This window comes from Cheilinus undulatus, linkage group 10 (genome assembly GCF_018320785.1).
Source record: "Cheilinus undulatus linkage group 10, ASM1832078v1, whole genome shotgun sequence".
Lineage (NCBI taxonomy): Eukaryota > Metazoa > Chordata > Actinopteri > Labriformes > Labridae > Cheilinus > Cheilinus undulatus.
In genome coordinates this window covers 38,846,908-38,864,820 of record NC_054874.1, presented here as the reverse complement: position 1 = coordinate 38,864,820, position 17,913 = coordinate 38,846,908, and the positions used below count along the sequence as shown (strand labels likewise).

Sequence of the window (17,913 nt, the reverse complement as noted above, 5' to 3'; positions counted from 1 at the left end):
ATCTATTTAGAGTAAGATACAGGTCTGCATAAAGTGTTACCCATTTCTTTGTGGAAGAGAAATTGTTCTATAATGAATAGGAAACATTTCTATAAGGACTGAAAACCAGATATAATATGGGAAAAAAACACAAAGGATTTAGTACAACCCTGCTGAGAAAAAACAGCTCTGTAATATGTAGAGAACTGAAAATGACTACATTTAAAAACCCATACTTTGTAGTCCTGTTTAGGTCTCAAACAGCAGTTACAGACCTGTAAATGATCAGTACCTCTCCTTTTGACAGCATGGGTTAAGGTCAAGCACAAACTGCAGTGAGGTACACAAATACAATCATCATATTGCTCTTTCATCTTCATTCCCTTGTCATGCTACCGAGAAAAAATAAAACTGTGCTCTTTCAGTAGCCATTTGGTAGAAAAAGCTGATCCCCCTGTCATGAGGTTGAATAAGTGTGATAAAGACGAATAATGTTGAAACACATACTGACACAGGTTATTGCTCAGAAGGCTGGACACAAGAAACCAAAAACTGCTTTGCAGCGCATGTTTGCTTGAATTATTGTTGTTCTGTCTATTCTCTTTCACACTCAGACTCAACACACACACACCTAAAGATAAACAGACATTCATACAGTCACCATTGAATAGTTAAAATTCATAGAAATTTGAGCATGTGGTTCTTTGGCTGTAAGTAGAGAGCAAAAAAAATGGAAATAAAATTAGATTAAATTCATGGTTAGGGCTAGGGTTATGGTAAGGATTAGAACACCAAAATGTAAAAGTCAGAAACCTGACCTACAAGCCCCATTTACAAAACTTTTGATATGTTAATATTTATTAGTGGGTCAGTTTTAACCAGTGTTAAATCATTCCTGTCTGCCCCTTATTGCATTGAAATGGAACATGGTGGATTTTTCTGTTCATGCAGCCATCATGTTTTTGAACTTTATAACCCCCTTAATTGATTTGCAGTGTGCATGATCGCTGTTTTTAGTCATAGGTAGGTGGATTTGGTTTTTTGTTTTAACACTGTTGATGTTTCATTGGCAAAAGGCTTACAGATATCTCTCAGAAAACTGCCATACCACGTAAGAGTGACCTGGATGAGGCAGAGGATCTCCACTTCCTACCGGAAGTTGGACGAGCACCGCCATATCTCGTCTTCTAATATCGTAAGTTACTTAAATTGAACATCTTCTTCGTTGTTTTCTTTATATATGAATGTTCTAAATGCATACATGTGTATTGTATATATGTTTATAGTGTATTAATTTGTATATAAACGGGTGAATCATGTAGATAATGTATGTATGTACAGGTATATATTCTAATTTATTGAGACACTGATTTTGGGGTTTTCTTATCTGTCAGCCATAATCATCAACATTTCAAGAAATAAAGGCTTGAAATATTTCACTCTATGCGTAACAAGTCTATTAAATATATGGGTTTCACTTTCAGAAAAGAGTGACAAAAATTATTGAACTTTTTCATGATATTCTAATTTTTTGAGATGGACCTGTATGAAGAAAGTTCTCCTTGCAAGTCGCCGCCATATTAAAAGAGGCAGGTCTGTCACATAAGGAAATACCAGTAGACAAAAAATTGGGAGTTTTCAGACTTTAAAGCACAGCGATTGCATTACAATAATTTTAATGAATTGATTTATGATCCAAATTCATGTATCACTTTGCACAGACATAATATGCAACAGGAGATTGGCTGGCTGGCCGGACGTCGATGTCGCCGCCATGTTGCCAGAGGCAGGTCCTCTACCATATTCAATATAAGTAGACAAGGAATGTGCAAGTTTTTGGAATAAAGGCTCAAATGATCAAAATGAATTAATTTTAATGAATCATTCATACTCCATGATCCATATCAATAAATGGATATGTATGTGTGTATTGTATATAAATTATATGCATATATATAAATAAATATATGTATTGTATTAATCATGTACATATGTATCATATATTTATTATATATCATAATTGAAATATATACTGTATATTCAAAATAAAAAATATATACATATATGAAACTATACTGTGTATAAATCTATTCTATTTTAAATCATGGAGTACATCTTCTTGTTTAACTGAGAAAATACAAGAAAGCAGACTCTGCTTTTATATTTCATTATTAGTTTTTATTTTAATATGGATCGCTGATTATAAACGATTCATTAAAATTAATTTAATCCTGTGGTTTGAGCTTTTTATTCCAAAAACAATCCCTGTCTACTTGTATTACATTACCTAGCAGACCTGCCTCTGGTAACATGGCGGCGACGTCCGTCCAGCCAGCCAATATCCCGTTGCATATAATTTCTCTACTCAGTGATATTTGAATTTGAATCATAAATTGATTCATTAAAACTAATGTCATGTTATTGCTGTGCTTGTTAATCCGAAAACTCACATATTTTTGTCTACTTGTATCTCCTTGTGTGGCTGACCTGCCTCTGTTAATACTGTTGCGGCACACGAAGAAATCAACGAAGAAGACGTTCAGTTTAAGTTACTTCTGATATTAGAAGATGAGATATGGCGGCGACAGTCCAGCTTCCGGTGTGAAGTTGAGGTCCTTGTCTGCATCCAGGTACTCTTGCACTATGTCAGCAGCTTTATATTCTAAGGTCACATAAGTAATGTACAAAGCACAGATGACATGTAAATTCACAAAAAGGATTATTGTTTAAAATGCAAAAGAAAAAACAGCACTACAGGCAACAACAGGGCCCACACACACACACACAAATTCAGTCCAGTTTTTAAGTGCTCTGATCCACAGAAGTTTGCTTTGGCCAGCATTTGCATGCTCTCACGGAAAAGTTTGTTCAATGCCTGAGTCTTTCTTTCTCTCTGAGCATGGCGGGCCCTCAACACGTTCACCAGTCTGGCATTTCCTGGGCCTCTGTGTGCTGTGCTTCCAGCAGGTTCTCAGTATGTCCACCCATCCTTGAACACATGTCCTTCACCTTGTCCACTGTTTTAAGAATGTGATCCATCTCAGACCTTCTCCTCTTTCTCTAAGGTTGAAATATTATCAGACTGTCAGAGATATGCCATGAAACCACATATATGTCACACACACACAAAAAAATATGTAAGGGAGAAAGCTTACCACTTCTTTTCAAGTGGTGCTGCGGTGTGGAGCAATGCCTGGGAGGAAGGTTGAGCATGGTGTCCTCATCTGTGGACAGGTGGCCTTGCTGGGCTGGGGTGGGGGAGTAGACGTAGATGCAACAGCATTCTCTTCATATGCCTGCAGCTTGGCTGGCTTCTCTTCCAACTGAAAAAAAAAAAAAAAAAGCTGATTAGGTTAAGGCACACTGTACCACACACTGTGCCACAAGCAACATATTTTGGCACTTTATTGGTCTCAGATACTACACAGATGTTGCATGGTGACGTTACTGCACAAGTAGTGACCCATGCTCATTCACTAGGCATTCATGGTCACTTTTATTTTCCTTTACTGACTTTAACAAAAACACACACTTAATAAAAGAACATGCATTCATAATACTTACCTTTCTCTGTCTGGCAGAGGAATTTCAACAGGAGAATCACCAACTCCAGTCTTGAGTTCACATACTTTTTCCACCCTGCACTGTGAATGTTTACATGTTTTGTTCAATAAAAACATGAAAACATATAATTTTTTTGTGCAGTATTAGTTTAAGCAGACTGTGTTTGTCTATTGTTGTGACTTAGATGAAGATCGGAACACATTTGATGACCAATTTATGCAGAAATCCAAGAAATCTCAAAGGGTTCACATACTTTTTCTAGCAAGTGTATACATGACTTATTAAAAAGCAGCTGCTGTAGCCCCATCTTTGGGACATTTACCCCAGAAAGCAGGTCAGGAAAAGTTGGCAAAGGAGGTGATGATTATGCAAAGTTTTTTTTTCTTTTTTTTTTTTTTTTCCTGAATTTGTCAGGAAATACTTTTTGGAAAAAACTGATACATGAATGATGCAGATGCAAAGAGAGAATCTTCTGCTGAACACATGAAAAATACACTTCTTTAACATTTGAAAAATAAACATCACAAATATAATATCTTATGCAGAATAAAATCTAACGTTTCACCTTATTAACCGTATTAACACAACTTGTAGACATGAGCTATTTAATTCAGACTAAATTTGTGAGACGCACATTTTTTATTCTCTAATCTAATCCAAAGGCCTTCTCTGCAGCCTCCTCTTCCTCTCTGCTGTCTTTGCTTCTTTAACTTCACCAAAGTCAGATTTCCTCATGGTGAAGACAACAGTAGAGTACTGCCAAGTTTCCTCTTCTTCCTGAGAATATGGAAAGATGACAAAGTTCAAATAAAAATTTTTTTTTTTTTTTTTTTTTTTTAGATGAAGCTTAACATTTATTTTGGAAATGTACCTGACTTCTCTGGCCATCTTGCGGAGTAACAGTAGCTGGATTATAAAAATAGAGAGAACATAGATAAGAAGAAAGATGTTTTAATTTAACTCCATCATTGAGAGTATGACATTGTCCTGTTACCTACAGCAATGACCACAACAGCTGTTTCTGAGTCGTCACAGCCGACTCAACATGCGGAGGTATGAGGACATCAGTGGGTCCAGTAAGACTTCAGAAGGGGGTCTGGGGGTTTCTCCCCCAGTATTTTTTGACGAAACATACTTAGAAACTGATATTTGAAATGTGTGTTTTAAATTTGCTTTACAGGACAAAACAGCATCTTTTGAGGAGAACGAGGCAGTAGCTAAGGGCAGGAAGCTGTAGCAATGGCTATCCTGTAGCATCAGTTTTATAAGAACTGAACCATATTTCTTTATTAAAACAAGAGCACAGAGACACACTGAAAGCTTTTCATGGCGGAAAAGATGTTGTCTCTCTTCCGCTGACCTGTTTTGGCATGAGTTAGAGATTGTTGCAGGTGGGTTGAAATCATGGAAATGACTCATTTATTGATAGAGTGATATTTCAGTAAATAAGATCACAGAATCTTCTAACATCACTTTAACTTCATAGTACACTTTTCACATTGCAAAAACAAAAATGGGCAAAATCAACAAGCTTTAAACTGAATACATACACAAGATATTGTAATAATCATAATATAACTACAATTATTTCACCAGATGGGTAAGGTCACATTACTATAAAGCTGTGGTACCCCCCCCCCCCCCATTGAACATGAACATTTCAATATTTATATTGAATTCATGTAATTGAATAGCTTTTTATTACCAAATCCACTGTGCATATTGCTACGCTGTTACAGCAGCTCTGATACCAGAGTAAACGGTCTCTTCCTCTGCTGCCTTCACATTTCTTCTCTCTCTTTTTCCAGTTCTCTTCTTGGAAAAGGCCGGTGCACAATAAATCAATGAGGCTTCAGCTCCCTGAGGACATGTACAGAAAATACCATGAAGTTAGTGTCAACACAGAGACAGAAATACATCTGCATCTTTGCCAAATTTAAACTTTTCTTTAAACATTTTACCTGCTGGCCTTGCTGAGCGGCACTAGCTGCTGCAGCATTTGTTGTCAGAGCATCAGCCGCTGTAGGGTTCATTTGCACAAGGTTATTAACTTGATTTTTGTTAAGTAGTGGAAGTTTTCTTGGAAACTGATAAAGTTCTGTTACCTTTGCCAAACACAGAAGATTTTGTCTTGATGCTATAAATCAGGACGGCATTTAAAATCAGACTTAAAGCTAAAGCACTTGAAACCATAAACAGAGCTGTCTTGTCTCCTGCAAAATTGAAAAAGAAAATAGAGGGACTTAAAAGTGATTTCAGTGAACTATTACAATAAACATTGGTTTCAAAGATGATTGAAAAGCACCAATATTTTAATGCACACTTAATTTTCATCAGAATATGATACAACAGTGTTAAAGCATAATTTACACCTGCAAAAATAGAATTGTATACTTTGGTTTCTCCTCTGAATTTCCATGCATTAAAAGATTCCTTTGAATCACCTTTAAATATTGCTGGTCGTTTTCTGTGAGCTCTAACCTCCACCTGTAGAGAGGCTGAAGCATAAGAGACTCCTGTTTTGTTAATAAATGTAGGTGTAAATGTCAAGGGGCGGGATTTCAGGGCAGCTTAGGACTATGTCCAACGCAGACGAGGGAAACTTTGAGCCCTAATCACTGAGACGTCATTCTGGGGTAAAAAGTTGAAAATATTACTTTTGATTTAAGATCAAGACTATTACAGTGTAATTTTTCTCAAATCTAAGTTATTTCAGTCAAAAACATCTTTACAGATCAAGTTCCATATGAACATAGGAGCCCCTCTTTGATTTCACCTTAACAACCCTCTCACTCATTGAACTTGTAAGTCCATGTTTAGTTTCTGCCTGTATTTCCTTTGAGCATGCTAGAATTACCTCCCAGAACTGCTGTTTTGAGGAAAACTGCCGTCCGCCCTCACAGAGCTTCCATTTAAGGATGCTCTATAGGTTCTCAGTAGGGTTGAGGTCAGGGTATGATGGTGGCCACACCATGATGTTTTCTCCATCTATAGCAGCCAAGGATTCAGTGGGATTTTTTCCAGCATAGGATGGTGCATTGTCTTGCATGAAAATGATTTTACTTTGTAAGGCACAGCTCTCCTTTTTATACCATGGCAGGAAATGGGCAGTTAGGAACTATATATACTTGTTGAGGTCATTTGACACCTTCAGGCACCCTAAAGGGATCTACAAACTCACGTCCAATTATTCCAGCCTAAAACATGACTCCACCCCCTCCTTGCTGATGTTGTAGCCTTGTTGGGACATGGTGGCCATCCACCAACCATCCAGAACTCCATCCATCTGTACCATCTAGTGTAGCACAGCATTCATCAGTAAATAAAACTGTTTGAAAATGAGTCTTCATGTATTTCTGAGCCCGTTTCAGCCGTTTCTCCTTGTAGTTCTTGGTTAAGGGTTGCTTAAGGGTAATTAAAAAACTAAAAATCAAGTGTTTAACTGGAATCATTATTGCATAAGAAATTGGAACACAGTGTAGAAGTTTCTGTGATGGATCTGAGTCTACTAGACTCTGTAGTGAGTAACTTCAGGGCATTATAACACTGTGAGGCAAAGATAACTTAATATATTTTGTATTCTTCTTTTTTACCTCTAACTTTAAATGTATTTATTTTAGTAGTTTTTTTTTTCTTTCTTTTTGCCTTTATTACAGACTAGACAGTAGGCAGGGTCAGAAAGATCTACAGGCCAAATTTGAACACAGGCTTCCTGGGTCAAGAACAACTGAGTCTGTAGACTCTGCTGACTTAACCATGAGGCTCCTGCAACCAAATCTGTCTTTTAATTCCTTTTATTTTATAAATACTCTGTTCTATACTTTGAATTGTTTTATGTTTGAATGGGCCTCACTGAATAAATCTGCAGTATATCTTTAAAGCATTTTTGCTCATGCTTTTCATGAATAATCAAATATGGATCATCTGGATTCCTAAATTTATAGTTTTAATCAAATGTTCTTACCTTTTGTGGTGATCTCTGTTCCATGTCCAAATAACATCTGTCCACATGTGGCCACAGCACAGTAATAAGTCTCGGCATCAGAAGAGCTGACGGTCTTAGAAAAGCTGTAGACACATTTCTGTGGAGACTGAGTCTCAGGACTCTCCTCACACTCATCACGTCTGTTTCCATGAGTGTAAATGACACTGGGATGAGCTTCATCTGATCCAGATCTGAACCAGAACACATTGTGATTCCCTGGACAGGTTTTAGTTTCAGAGTCAGAGAGGACTGAACACTGCAGAGTCATCAAGTCTGGATGGTCCGGATCAGGTGAAAGGTCTTCAATGATGGTGGTGATATCAGACTCTGGTCCTAATGGACACAAACCAGAATGAATGCAGACTTCCCTTGTAAAGACCGTAGCAGTAGTTACAGTATAAAAGTAAAGATGGACACCTTCCTGAATAATAAGAATGAGTTTATCCTTACACATCTGTATTCATGCAGGCAGTTAAACACTAATCAATAGTTCGTTTAAAGACATTTACAATTTAAGAAATCTATAGAATCTCTCTTTTTTACCTTCAGTTCTCAGAAATACTCCTTTTAAAAGGGTCATGTAAAGTACATCTCCTTTCACACAAAAGTAAAGTCCAGTGTCACTGAGCTGGGTTTGATTGATAATCAGGACAAATGTTCCAGGCTCTTGTTTTAAGGTGGTATGAGGAGTTTTGTTAACTATATCAGAGTCAAAGCTGTATGCTCCACCCAAAAATTCAGGCAAGTCTCCAGAAACCTGCCTGAACCAAAATAACTGTACTGGACTCGGAGTAGAGCTCTCACGAGGACACGTCAGTTTCACATCATCTCCAACACGAACGGTCTTTATCTCTATCTTCTTATTAACTGTGCTTCCTGGAAAAAATAATCAATACTTAATAGTAGAAAAGGAATGCATCTTCTGTTATAAAAACAAAATAGCAACTGTTAAGATAAATCTTGTGTTTTCATGAGACAGTTTAATGTCTACTTACGGCTCAGTCCGAGCATCAGTAGTAAAGCAAGCACAGCCAGCATCGTCATGTCAGTCCACTTAAGAGGGAACTAAAATAAGCTTGCACAAGAAGTTGATTCTCCTAAATAGATTCAAATAGTAGGAGGGAACAATCACAGAGCGATCTGATTGGCCTCTCATCATGATGGTATAACATGATAAAACCACAGTGGAAAAAAAATGACCATCTGTCGAGCCAAAGCAGATGAAACAGTAGAGGCAGCAAACTTCTGTTTCATGTTCCATGGTGGGTTTCTATAATCGTTGCTCAGAGGAAATGCACTGGAGATGTTGTCTTTTATATTTTTCACAGACTGTTTGAATAAAGAGTACATAGTTACAGTAAAGTCACCCTGTTTACAACTTTAAAGCAGCAAGTTTGGCATTTTGGTCATTGCCACTTTCTTTATGGAACCAGAAGTGATCATAATCAGACAGCACGGTGGATACACATTAGCCTCTTTCATACATGCACCAAGAATTTCCTGGCATTGTCTTAGAGGGTTGCATGTGCAAAAGTCTTGTCTGCATTTCCCTTTTTCCCCACCTCAGCAGTACAAAGTGCACTTCAGGTTGGACTGAGCCAAAGTGTGTGAGCAGCAGGAGATGATCTAGGCCCTAGGTCACTAATTGCAGACTGCAGTCTGGATCAGAGTCTAGATGCCATCTATTGTCTAACTATTATCATGGTGTGACTTTCTCCTGTTAACTGTATTACCATTACATAAATCATAACATCTCATTTGGGCTGACTCAATCTATACTTGGAATGATATGGAAAAATCACGGGTTCTGTCTTGTATTTTGACTCCCCATGTTGTAATCTCAGAATTCATGATAGTGGAATTTGCCAATATCCAATTTCCCAAAATATCCAAGTTAATCTTGGCTGATAGCAATTTTGATACAAATGAGTTCTGACTGCCAGTATCTAAAGTGGGTTTTTTAACTCTGTTGCTGTTGGTCGTGGGTTCAACCCCCAGCTCCTGCAGTCACATATCGATGCATCATTGTTTAGACACTTCACCCAAAGTTGCTTCCACTGGCGTCGGTTGTATAAATGTGTATGGATGTATATGAATGGTAGTAGCTAATACTGATGGCCAATTCTCCATAGCAACCTCTGCCATCAGTGTGTGAATGTGGTGTAAATGGGTGTGAATGGGTAGATGTGACATGTGGTGTAAAAGTGCTTTGAGTAGAAACATGACTAGAAAAACACCAAAGTTTTCACAGAAGTGTTATATATTACTCAGCCTGGTTTTATTGTTCGGATGACATTTCAAGCCATCATCAGTCAACTCGATCAACTTTTTATCTCATCAGCCTTCGATGACATCATCAGCCAACACCTCCACATCTAGTGTCAGGACTCCACAGGGAGATAGATCTTGCTGATGCTCTGACAGTCCTCCATCATCATATGCCCCAGTGTTAAAACTTTGTGAAATATCTCTTTATCTCTGTGTCGCTCCTGATTGAAATGTAACAGGATGATGTGATGATTTCTGAGCTTGCCACCCTGAGCGGGACATCACAGCAACATGGCTGCCATAGAAATATGGTATAGATGATCTTTGTTTTGTTTTGAAGGTTTTAAGCATACAGTTCAGGTAAATATCAGTTTATCTATCAGACTTTTGCATGGATATGAAACTTTTCTTGATAATCAGTCAAACTAAATTGACTATGATTAAATACCCACACTTTGAACTCCTGTTTAGGTCTAAAACAGCATTTACAGACTTGTAAATGATCAGTACATCTCTTTTCTAACAGCATGGGCTCAGTTTAAGCACAGACTGCAGTGAGGTACACAAATACAATCATCACATTGCTCTCTTTACTTTCATTTTCATCACCTTGTCATGCTACTGAGAAAAATGAAACTGTGCTATTTTAGTATCTGTTTTAACATGGTTAAACAAAGCTGAACCTCCTGTCATGAGGTTGAATAAGTGTGATAAATAATAAAACGTGATTTACAGCAAAACCAATACAATGCTCAAGTTTCCATGCGTGGCTGTGAGTGATGACTGTGATCGGTGATTATCTGTGTTTGTGTTCTTGAGGTCAGCTGGTTAACCACCTACGTACACAAGACATCAAAAGCTGCTTTGCAGTGCATGTTTGCTTGAATTATTGTTCTTCTGTTTCTTCTCTCTTTCTTGCTTTCACAGTCACACACAACACACACACCTGAAGATGAACAGACATTCACTGAATACTAAAAATGCATGGAAACTTGAGCATATGGTTCTTTGGCTGTCAGTTGATGTGTAAACAATCAGAGATATTTTCATTTTTCTGCACCTGCAACCCATTCACAAGTGGGTTTGTTCAGCCAACTCCAATTTCCACATACTCCGTCACACAGTGGTCTGCACACTAATCGCATTGTGCAGAAAACTGCTCTCATTCTGGTCATGTGCAGCACCACAGTCCACCCTCCTGTCTGTCTCCAGCATGTGCCAGAAGTGCTTGTCTGCTCTGGTCCACTTGAGATATATGCCAGAGCATCCAGTCATTTTAAATACAACACAATGCACCAAGACAGTCTGGCTGCAGACCGCAGATGTCAAATGCTTCCTCCTGCATGTAGAAGAATCTGAATAATTTTAGATTAAATTCATGGTTAGGACAAGGTTAAGATAGGATTAGGATGCCAAAATGTAAAAGTGACCTGCAAGACCCATTAGTTATAAAACTTTAAATAAAGCCCCCCCCCACCCCGACTCTGCAGAACATTGGATGCTGTATTTCAGAAGGCCTCAGAGCTGATAATACCTATCAGAGCAGAAATTAAGCCATTAGGTCAAAGAAACTGCCTGCAGACCTCAGAGACAGGATTGACAGGAAGGCTACAAAGAGAATTTTGCTGCACTTAAAGTTCCCAAGAGAGCGGTGGCCTCCATAATTCTCAGACGGAAAAGTTTAGCACAACCTCTTTCAAGAGCTGGTTGCCGGGCCAAACTGAGTGAAGGGCCATAGTAAGAGAGGAGACCAAGAACCTGATTGTCACTCTGACTGAGCTCCAGAGATCCCGTGTGTAGATGGGAGAAAGTTCCAGAAAGACAACCACCACTGCAGCCCTCCACTGATCTGGTCTTTATGGCAGAATGGCTAGACGGAAGCCTCTTGTCAGCACAAAACACATTAAAACCCACCTGGCTTTAAACTGGAGTTTTCTTGAACTCCAACCAGGCCCTTGTGTGTTTTGCATGGAGGAGAGACCCAGATTTCTCAGTCTGGCCAGGCGACAAGCTCCTGGAAGAGTCCTTGTTGTGCCAGACTCCTTTCATTTCAGCAGAACTTTTATTGCAGCAGGTTTTTTGTAGTCTTCTCCAGATCTGTATCTTGCAACAATCCTGTCTGAGCTCTGCAGGCAGTTCCTTTGACCTCATGGTTTGGTTTTTGCTCTGATATGCATTGTCAGCTATGAGGCCTTCCACAGAGAGTAGTGTGCCTTTACAGATCATGTCAAATTGATTTAATAAACCACAGGTGGACTCCAATCAAGATATAGAAACATCTCAGCAAGAATCAAGAAAAATGGGAGGAACCTGGACTAAATTTCAAGTGTTTTTGAAAAGGGTCTGAATATGTCAGCATGTTATTTTAGGTTTTTTATTTTTTATTAATTTTCTAAAATTTCTAAATATGTTCGCCTGTGAGTAAAGCATAGCAATTCTGAAAAAAGAACATACAAACAACACAAAACAAAGAGTAAAATGTAAAATGTATTGACTCAAAATGGTATTAAGTCATCTCATAGAGCAAATAAATGCAGGTTTCATACAAGACAATGCGAGTGTGACATCCAACAACTTTATTTGAATAGCCTACCAGTCATATTGCATGAAACAACCTCAAAACTGCATGGTTGCATATTTCTTAAAAAACAAACAATGAACTAAAAAAACAAACAAACAAACAAACAAACAAACAAAAAAAAAAACAGAACTAACAAAATAGTCCAAGACAATGTGACAGCAGCCTGTTGACTTCTGACAGCCACTCTCACAGACCAGTATTCTGAGAAACTGTATATCTCAGGATCAAAAAACACGTTAAAATGTTTTGATTACTTTAAAAAGGCAAAAACCTGACCTGCAAAACAATAAAGCCAAGTTAACATTCTGCTTACAGGAAAAGGGCTTGTACTCCCTGAAAACACTTGAACGAAGCTAATGTAGCTTACAAAGCTCTGTTAGCTGGGTAAGCTACATTGCATATGAAGCTATATAGCGTACAGAGCTAAAGCTAAGCTCACGAAGCAGCTATGTAAGCTACGTTGTCTGTATAGCTTTGTTAGCTTTAGCTACATTTGCTAAAGCTCACATCTTTAAAACTCACTTAGCTAGAGATAACAGAGCTATGTAGCTGAAGCTAGGCCCATGAAGCAGCTATGTAAGCTGTATAGGTATGTTATCTACATAGCTACATTAGCTTTAGCTATGATTTCTAATGTTTTCCTTGCTTTAGAAACATAGAAATATAGCATTCATAGGTGAGAGGATCAGAAATGTACAGTCTGCAGGCAGACCCCTGTCAAGTAGTCAGACAATAAAAAGAAACATTTTTGAAATGGTCAAAATATCGTCATCCTCAACAGGCAGTCCTGTCCAGTTTAATACAGTCATCAAAAAGATACACAAATAAAATCCATTTTATTTTGTTTTATTTCCAAATTCACTGAATCTATTGCTACTATCTCATAGCAGCTCTGATACCAGAGTAAAAAGTCTCTTCCTCTGCTGCCTTCACATTTCTTCTCTCTCTTTTGCCATTTCTCTTCTTGGAAAAGGTCGGTGCACAATAAACCAATGAGGCTTCAGTTCCCTGAGGACATGTACAAAAAAATGATGTTAGTATGAACACAGAGACAGAAATATTCCAACAAATTTGCCAAATTTAAACTTTTCTTTAAACATTTGACCTGCTGGCCTTGCTGAGCTGCAGTGGCTGTGGCAGCATTTGTTCTTACAGCATCAGCAGCTGTGATCAAACAAATAAAACCAATGATGTTAGAAGGTCATTTGCTAATTTAAAAATTATCAATACTGGTTGATTTATTGGACACTGATAAAGTTATTTTACCATTGCCAGAAACAAAAGATTTTGTCTTGATTTTATAAGTCAGGATGGCATTTAAAATCAGACTTAAGGCTAAAACACCTGCTACCACAAACAGGAGAGCTGTCTGGATCATCTCCATGTTCTCTCCTGCAAAAAATAGGAAAAAACAAACAGAAAGAGTTATTCAAAAAATTACAATAAACAGTTTCAAAGAGGATTCCATGGACTCCTCACAGGACTCATGTTTCGATGCATGCTGCATCTTCACCATCTCAGTGGTGTTATGCTTCAGTTCTTTGGATTTCTGTGTGTGAAGGAGCCCATTGAATCATCTTTTAAACATCACTGGTCCTTTTCTGAGAGCACTGACCTCCACCTGTAGAGAGGCTTAGACACAAGACACTCAATAGACGTAGGTGTAAATGGCCTGTGTGGATTCTACAACCATAGCACCATAACACTGTGAGGTATGCAGAGAGGATTAGGAAAACCGGACACACAGAAGGAACTAATGCACACAAGAAAAAAATATTAGGAAATGTCTAAAAGAGAAATATCAGGCTTAAGAATTAGAGAGAAAATGTCTTAGAGAAGATTTTTTTTTTCCTCATTTGAGAAAAGTTGACATGACAGGAAACTTTATTCTAAACATTTTGACCTTTTCTTGCATAATTTTAACTTTTTAAATCTGACCTTTATGTCTCAACATTTCATGATGCTCTCTCAAAACTTTTGATTTTTTTCTGAACATTTAGACCCTTGTTGCTACCTTTAAACTTCTTCCTTAACATTTTCACATTTTTTCTGTAAATTACAACTCTGTCTCAACATTGTGATCATTTCCTAACATTTCAGTTTTTTATTTCTATATATATTTTCTTTTTTACATTTCATCCTTGATTCTTATTGTTTTCACATTTTCTTTTAAAGATTTATTATTGGGCTTTTATTAGAGAGAGGACAGTGGATAGAGTCTGAAACAGGGAAGAGAGTGGGGAGAGACATGCAGGAAATAGTGCCACGCGCTGGATTCGAGCCCCGGTTGCCTGCATGCATGGTGCGTGCCTTAGCCGCTCGACTACCGGCACGCCCCGCTTTTTCACATTTGTGAAATTGTTCTAAACATTGTGACTTTAATTTCTCATTTCAACTTTATTCTCAACATCTCCACTTTGTTTCTTGGCATTGAAACAACTTTTCTTATTTTGACTTTCTCTTACAACTTATTTTTTCTGTATATGACAACTTATTTCTCTCAACATTTTCACATTTTTCTAAACATTTCAAGAATTTATCTCAACATTATATATTCTTTTTAATATTTCAACCTCTTCTCTTTTGTATTTTTACCTTTTCTTTCAATAGTTAAACTATTTTTCTACAATTAAACACTTGCATCTTGACATTGTGACTTTCTTTCCTCACATTTTGAAAATGTCAACATTGTGACTTATATTTTGACTGTTCTTAATATTTTAACTTATTTCTAAAATTCTGAGCTTTTGGCTTAACATTATGACTTTCTCTGTCTAAATGTGCATTTCCTCTCTACATTTTAATATATACAAATGTGATTATGCATTTATTAATGCATAGATATAGCATACATAGTTGCATTTATGTTTGTTATGTTGCACAAGAGATGCATACATGTATGTAAGAAGATAAAGATAAATTGGTAAAGCACGGTCACAGACTTGGTTTGTCCTGAGCCACGATTTCAGATAACCCTTAAAAATGTTGGAGCATTCCCTGACTGAGAAAGGTGAACTGTTCCACAGTTTTCTCCCTTTGAATGATATAAATACATACAGCTTTTAAATACTCTGTTATTATTATTATTATTATTATTATTATTATTATTAATAAAAAAAAAAACATTAGGTTATTTTATGTTGAAACTGGGCCCTATATAAACATCTATTGAGTATCTTCCAATAAGAAAATACATTTCTTGTGATTAATTGTTCCTGACATGAAAAAAGAGTTCATAGTCAAAGATGTTTGCACTTACCTTCAATGTTGATCTCTGTTCCATGTCCAAATAACATCTGTCCACATGTGGCCACAGCACAGTAATAAGTCTCGGCATCAGAAGAGCTGACGGTCTTAGAAAAGTTGTAGACACATTTCTGTGGAGACTGAGTCTCAGGCCTCTCCTCACACTCATCACGTCTGTTTCCATGAGTGTAAATGGCACTGGGATGAGCTTCATCTGATCCAGAACTGAACCAGAACACACTGTGATTCCCTGGACAGGTTTTAGTTTCAGAGTCAGAGAAGACTGAACACTGCAGAGTCATCAAGTCTGGATGGTCCGGATCAGCTGAAAGGTCTTGAATGATGGTGGTGATATCAGACTCTGGTCCTAATGAAGACAAACCAGAATGAATGCAGACTTCACTTATAAAGACAGTAGCAGTAGTTACAGTTTAAAAGTGTAGATGGACTCCTTCCTGGAAAATAAAAATGAGTTTATCCTTACACATCTGCATTTATGTGGGCAGTTATACAGAGTAACTGTTGTTTTCAAATGTGTTTACATTTGTAAGGAGTCCTAGGAATCCATTTTTACCTTTAGTTCTCAGAAATACTCCTTTTAAAAGGGTCACTTTAAGTTCCTCTTGTCTTACACAAAAGTAAAGTCCAGTGTCACTGAGCTGGGTTTGATTGATAATCAGGACAAATGTTCCAGGCTCTTGTTTTAAGGTGGTGTGAGGAGTTTTGGTAACATCATCATAGTCAAAGCTGAGAGTTCCACCTAAAAATTCAGGCAAGTCTCCAGAAACCTGCCTGAACCAGAACAACTTTGCTGAATCGAAAGCAGAGGTCTTGCGAGGACACGTCAGTTTGACATCGTCTCCAACCAGGACCGTCTTTTTCTCGATCTTCTCCTCATCTGTACATCCTGAACAAAATAAACATGTCTGCACTTAATGACAGAAAAGGATCATTTATGCTCTGCTCTACACTAAAATAGCAACACCTTACATAGATACATTATGATTTCATGACAAAAGTTTCATGTCTACTTACGGCTCAGTCCGAGCATCAGTAGTAAACCGAGTACAGACAGCATCGTCATGTCAGTCAACTGAAGACGGAACTAAAATAAGCTCGCCAGGAAGTTGATTCTCCTAAATAGATTCAAATAGTAGGAGGGAACAATTGCAGTGTGATCTGATTGGCCTCTCATCATCATGGTATAACATGATGAAACCACAGTGGAAAAAACAAAATGACCATATTTCAAGCCAAAGCAGATAAAACAGTAGAGGCAGCAAACTTCTGTTTCATGCTTCATGGTGGGTTTCAGTAATCATTTAGAGGAAATGCACTGACTTCAGTTTTCTTCTATATTTTCCACAGACTGTTTAGATGAAGTGTGTGTAGTTACAGTTTAGTCACCCTGTAGTTTATAATGCCCTGATTTAAGTTTGACATTTTGGCCTTCACCTTTGTTTTTTGTTTTTTTACTAGAATCATCAAAATCAGAACAAGGCTTTTATCTGTGTACTTTAAATTTCCTGCATCGTCTTAGTGCGTTGCATGTGCAAGTGCTTGTTGTCTGCAATTTTTAAAATTTTTTTTAGTCCCACCACTTGTACAAATTAGAGCTGAAGTTGATTTGTAAGCAGATAATAATCTAGGCCCTAGATCACTAAATGGCACACTGCAGTCTGGATCAGTGACCAACTTTTAACTGCATTCATGTGTCACCTAAATGAGGCTGAATTTACTTCAGATGGACTAACATAAACAAAAAAGGCAGTTTTTTTCTTGTATTTTACCACCAGTGTTGATATTAAGTAGTTTAGCATTTAATTATGTTGCTCCAATTCTCTTTAATTGAACCTCATTCAGTCTCAGGGCTTGTCACCTAAATGTGGGTGTGGCCTTCCTAGAACGAGTGCTCTCATTTGTTCATAGCTTCTAGTCGAATGACTGCACAGAGGTCAGTGGAGACGGGGAGTTAAGAATTGTAGCAGCTACCAATGAACACTGCTTGGTAGGGGTATGTTACCGGAAGTGAGTGAAATAAAGGAGCATGAAAGCAGTCGAGTATCGTTGGTGTATGAAAAAGGAAGAAAGTGTTGTGCAAGAGAAGGATAACTCCTACTCTGCATGAAGTTCAATCTGTTGAGGAAGAAAAAAAGAAACACACGGAGTAAGCATGGTGCTAAGTTTACCGGCGGTAGCTCCTTTTGATGTGACCAGTGACTCGGCTAATGTCGGTGTTCGCCGGCAGAAGTGGATAAATAGTTTCAAACTCTATTTACCCGCGTCGGGG

The 17,913-nt window shown here is 37.7% G+C and overlaps 2 protein-coding genes across 2 annotated transcripts; both read right to left on the bottom strand.

Annotated features, from left to right (window-relative positions):
- Positions 1 to 5,156: 5,156 nt before the first annotated feature.
- On the bottom strand, positions 5,157 to 8,583 carry LOC121516728. The gene is made up of 6 exons (XM_041798131.1): positions 8,524 to 8,583; positions 8,072 to 8,404; positions 7,508 to 7,861; positions 5,649 to 5,756; positions 5,505 to 5,563; positions 5,157 to 5,403 (listed from the first exon to the last, which is right to left on the bottom strand). The coding sequence occupies exons 1-6, from the start codon at positions 8,570 to 8,572 to the stop codon at positions 5,269 to 5,271; spliced, it is 1,038 nt and encodes a 345-aa protein (XP_041654065.1). The 5' UTR covers positions 8,573 to 8,583; the 3' UTR covers positions 5,157 to 5,268.
- A 3,951-nt stretch (positions 8,584 to 12,534) lies between these two features.
- On the bottom strand, positions 12,535 to 16,711 carry LOC121516695. Its single transcript, XM_041798084.1, has 6 exons — positions 16,659 to 16,711; positions 16,198 to 16,530; positions 15,637 to 15,990; positions 13,644 to 13,769; positions 13,483 to 13,541; positions 12,535 to 13,385 (listed from the first exon to the last, which is right to left on the bottom strand). The coding sequence occupies exons 1-6, from the start codon at positions 16,705 to 16,707 to the stop codon at positions 13,254 to 13,256; spliced, it is 1,053 nt and encodes a 350-aa protein (XP_041654018.1). The 5' UTR covers positions 16,708 to 16,711; the 3' UTR covers positions 12,535 to 13,253.
- Between the last annotated feature and the right edge of the window lie 1,202 nt (positions 16,712 to 17,913).